Source organism: Somniosus microcephalus, chromosome 12 (genome assembly GCF_052327205.1).
Source record: "Somniosus microcephalus isolate GS21.2 chromosome 12, FLI_Smic_1.0, whole genome shotgun sequence".
NCBI classification, from domain to species: domain Eukaryota; kingdom Metazoa; phylum Chordata; class Chondrichthyes; order Squaliformes; family Somniosidae; genus Somniosus; species Somniosus microcephalus.
In genome coordinates, this window is record NC_140998.1 from 10,641,028 (window position 1) to 10,647,499 (window position 6,472).

The window sequence follows — 6,472 nt, forward strand, 5'->3', positions numbered from 1 at the left end:
CGAGGAGACCGTGTCACTGCGAGGAGACAGTGTCACTGCGAGGAGACCGTGTCACTGCGAGGAGACGGTGTCACTGCGAGGAGACCGCGTCACTGCGAGGAGACCGCGTCACTGTGAGGAGACCGCGTCACTGTGAGGAGACAGTGTCACTGCGAGGAGAGAGTGTCACTGCGAGGAGACCGTGTCACTGTGAGGAGACAGTGTCACTGCGAGGAGAGAGTGTCACTGCGAGGAGACCGTGTCACTGCGAGGAGACCGTGTCACTGCGAGGAGACCGTGTCACTGCGAGGAGACGGTGTCACTGCGAGGAGACCGTGTCACTGCGAGGAGAGAGTGTCACTGCAAGGAGACGGTGTCACTGCGAGGAGACAGTGTCACTGCGAGGAGACCGTGTCACTGCGAGGAGACGGTGTCACTGCGAGGAGACCGCGTCACTGCGAGGAGACCACGTCACTGTGAGGAGACCGCGTCACTGTGAGGAGACAGTGTCACTGCGAGGAGAGAGTGTCACTGCGAGGAGACCGCGTCACTGCGAGGAGACCGCGTCACTGCGAGGAGACCGCGTCACTGCGAGGAGACCGCGTCACTGCGAGGAGACCGCGTCACTGCGAGGAGACAGTGTCACTGCGAGGAGACCGTGTCACTGCGAGGAGACGGTGTCACTGCGAGGAGACCGTGTCACTGCGAGGAGAGAGTGTCACTGCGAGGAGACGGTGTCACTGCGAGGAGACGGTGTCACTGCGAGGAGACGGTGTCACTGCGAGGAGACCATGTCACTGCGAGGAGACAATGTCACTGCGAGGAGACAGTGTCACTGCGAGGAGACGGTGTCACTGCGAGGAGACCATGTCACTGCGAGGAGACAGAGTCACTGCGAGGAGACCGTGTCACTGCGAGGAGACAGTGTCACTGCGAGGAGACAGTGTCACTGCGAGGAGACGGTGTCACTGCGAGGAGACCGTGTCACTGCGTGGAGACCGTGTCACTGCGAGGAGACGGTGTCACTGCGAGGAGACCATGTCACTGCGAGGAGACGGTGTCACTGCGAGGAGACCGTGTCACTGCGAGGAGACGGTGTCACTGCGAGGAGACCGTGTCACTGCGAGGAGACGGTGTCACTGTGAGGAGACCATGTCACTGCGAGGAGATAGTGTCACTGCGAGGAGACAGAGTCACTGCGAAGAGACCGTGTCACTGCGAGGAGACAGTGTCACTGCGAGGAGACCGCGTCACTGCGAGGAGACCGCGTCACTGTGAGGAGACCGCATCACTGTGAGGAGACAGTGTCACTGCGAGGAGAGAGTGTCACTGCGAGGAGACCGTGTCACTGCGAGGAGACCGTGTCACTGCGAGGAGACGGTGTCACTGCGAGGAGACCGTGTCACTGCGAGGAGAGAGTGTCACTGCAAGGAGACGGTGTCACTGCGAGGAGACGGTGTCACTGCGAGGAGACGGTGTCACTGCGAGGAGACCATGTCACTGCGAGGAGACAGTGTCACTGCGAGGAGACGGTGTCACTGCGAGGAGACCATGTCACTGCGAGGAGACGGTGTCACTGCGAGACCATGTCACTGCGAGGAGACAGTGTCACTGCGAGGAGACAGAGTCACTGCGAGGAGACCGTGTCACTGCGAGGAGACAGTGTCACTGCGAGGAGACAGTGTCACTGCGAGGAGACCGTGTCACTGCGAGGATACAGTGTCACTGCGAGGAGCCAGTGTCACTGCGAAGAGACAGTGACACTGCGAGGAGACCGCGTCACTGCGAGGAGACAGAATCACCGCGAGGAGACCGTGTCACTGCGAGGAGACAGAGTCACTGCGAGGAGACAGAGTCACTTCGAGGAGACCGTGTCACTGCGAGGAGACCGTGTCACTGCGAGGAGACAGAGTCACTGCGAGGAGACCGTGTCACTGCGAGGAGACCGTGTCATTGCGAGGAGACAGTGTCACTGCGAGGAGACCGTGTCACTGCGAGGAGACCGTGTCACTGCGAGGAGACCCTGTCACTGCGAGGAGGCATTGTCACTGTGAGGAGACGGTGTCACTGCGAGGAGACCGTGTCACTGCGAGGAGACAGAGTCACTACGAGGAGAACGTGTCACTGCAAGGAGACCGTGTCACTGAGAGGGGACAGTGTCACTGCGAGGAGACCGTGTTACTTCGAGGGGACCATGGAGCATGCGCGATGCTGAGAGGGTCGTGGATAGCACGTTTAGCGAGTTGTTCACGCCGCAGGGTAGGGCTGCACAGGCAGAAAGAACTTGGGTGACCACCAGGCGGAGCAACAGAGGCAGGCAGGAAGTGCAGGGGCCCCCTGCGGACATCCCCCTTTCAAACAGGTATACCAAGTTGGATACTGTTGAGGGGGATGACTCACCAGGTGAAGCCAGCAGCAGCCAGCTTCCTGGCACCAGGGACGCTTCTGCTGCTCAGAAAGGGAGGAAAAAGAGTGGGAGAGCAATAGTGGTAGGGGATTCTATCATAAGGGGAACAGATAGGCGTTTCTGTGGCCGCAAACGTGACTCCAGGATGGTTTGTTGCCGCCCTGGGGCCAGGGTCATGGATGTCACTGAGCGGCTACAGGGCATTCTTAAGGGGGAGGGTGAGCAGGCAGAGGTCGTGGTCCACATTGGGACCAACGACATAGGTAGGAAGGGGGATGAGGTCCTGCATCAAGAATTTAGGGAGCTAGGTAGCAGATTAAAAAACAGGACCTCAAAGGTTGTAATCTCTGGATTACTCCCAGTGCCACGTGCGAGTGAGTATAGAAATAGGAGGATAGAACAGATGAATGCGTGGCTAAAGAGTTGGTGCAGGAGGGAGGGTTTTAGTTTCCTGGATCACTGGGCCTGCTTCTGGGAAAGGTGGGACTTGTACAAGTCGGACGGGTTGCACCTGAACCAGAGCGGGACAAATATCCTTGCGGGGAGGTTTGCTAGCACTGTTGGGGGGGGTTTAAACTAACTTGGCAGGGGGATGGGATACAGAGGGGAGCTGAAATAGGGGGTGATGTGCTGCCAATTATAGAGAAAAAAACAAGTCAGCTTGGTAGACAGGGCAAATATATAAGGGCAAGGCTGGATGGCATCTATTTTAATGCAAGGAGTCTTGTTCTGCCCTCGCAACGCGTTTCTATGCAGAGCTAGACAGATAGCGAACAACTCGATATCTTCCAATAAAATCACAAGGCTTGACTTTTCTTGTAACGCTTTACTGAACGATTCTAATTGTAAAACTGAAATACAACACAGAAATGGAAGCACACATTAGTATACAGGCGCATAACTGATATGTATACACAGATTTAGGTACGCCTGAGCAACACAGTACATTTAGTAAACTGGGAGGCATTCTCTTTAAATTAGCCCTGTACATAGTGTATGAAAATACAGCTACTAGTTAATCAGCTAGGCAGAGAAAAGTTACAACTAAACATTTTCTACAACATACAGTGCACATTAATCATCCATAGCATTCTAAAATACTTACAGACAAACAATTTCCAAGACTCAAGCATGGGGACAATACAACTGCCCAGAGCCTGTGCTGCTGTAGGAGCACCGTGGTGTAGGTCTGTGTCCCAGCGAGGGCTCCACGAGGACTACGTAGCAGTCCTGTGGGGAGCGTGATGACCTCATCACGCTCGGTAGCGTTGTCCGCGCTTGGGGCGTCACGTGATGCGCGTGGTCGCGTTTCTGGCCGTGGAGGCCGAAGTCGGGAGCGGGAGCTGGAGGCCAGGCTGAGCCGATGCTTGCCGCGGGAGCGGAAGATCGCGTCGCTCCCGGCGGCTGGTAGATGCGGCCAAAGACGCTAGGCCGGGCTGTGCCGGCAGCCTTTCTGGAAGGCCGAGTCGGGCCGGCAGCCGCCTCACGCACGTCACGTCGTACGTGCCGTGACGTCAGCACGCTACGTTGTACGTGACGTGACGTCAGCACGCTAAGGCGCGTCTTAAAGGGGCAATGGCCCTAAAAGGTAAGTTAAAGGGGCAACGGCCCCAACAGGTAGGTTATACATATCTAAGTAAGTTAAATACATACAGTGAGGTTAAGTTAGAGGGAGAGGCAGCACACTCCCCGCTTGGTACAATTCCATTTGTACCACTACAGATACAAAATAACCTGGAGAAAACGTCCTTTGGCTGCCACACGCTCAGAGTCCGTTCTCTAGATTACTTCAGAAAGGAGGATCTCTGAGACTGGCCTCAGAAACACTTTGATAGGCCCCTCCTTGACAATCTTCACCTCCACCTTGCGGACCCTCTTGTCCCTGGTCGGCAGAGTTTTGACAACCAGGCCCATTGGCCATTCATTTCTGCGTGCTTGGCTGTCTTTCAGCAAGACAACGTCTCTCACTTTGACGTTTGGCTTGTCTTCTGTCCATTTCCTACGGCTCTGTAGGGTGGACAAATACTCTCCTCTTTGCTTGGGGAATGTCTGTCCCTCTTCAAGACATTTGAATTCCTCCTTGAAGACATCATGCTGGACAGAGCGAATGATCACACCTTTGGCTTGTGATGGCTCACTTGTGCTGGATACTTCTTTAGAACATTTCCATCCTTTGCGTTCTATGTTGTCCGAATTCCCCTTGAAGGATGCTGCTACATGAATGAGTCGGGCTGTGGTTCGGCAGAGTGTTCTCCAGCTTGAGAATCGCTCGAAGCTTTGTGAGCCCAACTGAGATTCTGAGGCTTTGGTGACCAGGGTCGTAACTTCAGGCCGAATCTCAGTATCAGCTTCAGGCTCCACAAGGGTGAAGGGATTGGACTCAGGAGTCTCCTCTGTGTTGACATTAGACAGGAAAGAGGGGCCCGAGAACCAACTGCTTTGCTGCAGGTGTGCTGCTGGTATAGACCTGGTAGCATGGTCTGCAGGGTTCAGGTCCGTGGGGACATAGCACCACTGGTCAGGGTGAGTGGATCGTCTGATACGAGTCACCCAGTTGGAAACATACACGTAAAACCTTCTTGTGGAGTTGTGGATGTAACCAAGTACAATCTTGCTGTCCGTGAAGAACTTGACGGCGCCCACATCGATGTCAATCTTGTCTCTGATCAACTGTAGGTTCCATTTTGCTTCTTTTTCAGGGAGGAGTGGAGCATCCCACTCACTCTGATCCGATGAGAGTTCCCGTACAAATGCTTTTCCTTGCATTGTTATGGGAGCTACGAACCCCAAAGGGTCGTACAAACTGTTGACTGTGGACAGGATGTCTCTCCGTGTGAATGGCCTTTCTTCACGGGACACCAGGAATGTGACGCTGTCTGTTTCCAGGTTCCAGGAGAGCCCCAGGCTCCGTTGAAGGGGGGGAGGATCCACTCCAAGGTGCAAATCCTTCAGATCCTTGGCACGGTCCTCTGCAGGGAAGGCTTCCATCACCTGTCCACTGTTCGATGCTACCTTGTGTAGTCTCAGGTTGGGCTCTTTCCATGACCAACAACTTTCAGGACGGCCATCTAACTCCAGAAGGCCCGAACTCAACAACTCTCGGCGGATAAGGCACCCAGCGAGGTCCTGTGTACCCTGTGGCTCGGGTGAGGACTGCTTGGCTGGATTGGCCGAGTGCTGTGGAGGTCTCTGTAGGTAAGTCTTGCTTGTTTCTTCTCCTTTAAGCTCAGTGTCTCCAAAAACAGGCTGTTTGCTACTGTGTTGAGTAGCTGGTTCTGCGTTGAGATAGTTGGATGTTTCCTTGGAGAACAATTTGGAGTGTTGTTGGACACACTCACTTGTACGTTGCACTGGACTGAGGGGCTGTCCCAGAACATATGTTTCCTGGCTGGGCTCCCCGCCTTCGTTCTCCTCACCTTCTTCATAAGCTGCGGCTTTAGCTTTAGCGGCAGCGGCAGCTCTCTGGCTTTGGAGAATGTGGAGACTGGCAGCGAGGTCAGCTCTCTGCTTCATAACCCTAGCTTCTTTTTCAGCAAGGGCCAATTGAGCCTGGGCAGCTTTTGCCTTGGCACGTGCTTTGGCGGCTGCAGAAGCTGTCGATGACGACGGTCTGCTGGACTGCCGAGATGATCTAGTGGATACTTTAGAGGACTGTGCTGTCTGCTTCATCACACTAGCGTCGAGGTCAGCTCTCTGCTTCATCACACTAGCGTCGAGGTCGGCTCTCTGCTTCATAAGGTCAGCTTTCTGCTTCATCATACTAGCTTCGAGGTCGGCTCTCTGCTTCATAAGGTCAGCTTCTTTTTCAGCGAAGGACAATTGAGCCTGGGCAGCTTTTGCCTTGGCACGTGCTTTGGCGGCTGCAGAAGCTGTCGATGACGACGGTCTGCTGGACCGCCGAGATGACCTAGGGGATACTTTAGAGGGCTGTGACTTGGCATCGTTTGCTAGGAGAGGCTCATGCTTCTCGCTTGACTGGTCGACGTCCTCTAGGGTATATTGTTTTCCTGAGCGTAGACTCATGGTAGCTGAGTGGTATCTTCCTGCGCTTGAGCCCGCTGTGCTGTTGTCTTTTTACTGTTCTGC

General features: G+C 54.8%; 1 protein-coding gene across 1 annotated transcript; it reads right to left on the minus strand.

The window, feature by feature from the left end:
* Nucleotides 1-3,112: 3,112 nt before the first annotated feature.
* On the minus strand, nucleotides 3,113-5,157 carry LOC147109022 (uncharacterized). Its single transcript, XM_086004189.1, has 2 exons — nucleotides 3,492-5,157; nucleotides 3,113-3,237 (listed from the first exon to the last, which is right to left on the minus strand). Exon 1 carries the CDS (start codon nucleotides 5,150-5,152, stop codon nucleotides 4,166-4,168), a length of 987 nt encoding a protein of 328 aa, XP_085860315.1. The 5' UTR covers nucleotides 5,153-5,157; the 3' UTR covers nucleotides 3,113-3,237; nucleotides 3,492-4,165.
* Between the last annotated feature and the right edge of the window lie 1,315 nt (nucleotides 5,158-6,472).

What these genes read in the sequence shown, in the direction of transcription:
- LOC147109022 (XM_086004189.1), bottom strand. Translation starts at nt 5,152, where the DNA reads ATGCAAGGAAAAGCATTTGTACGGGAACTCTCATCGGATCAGAGTGAG.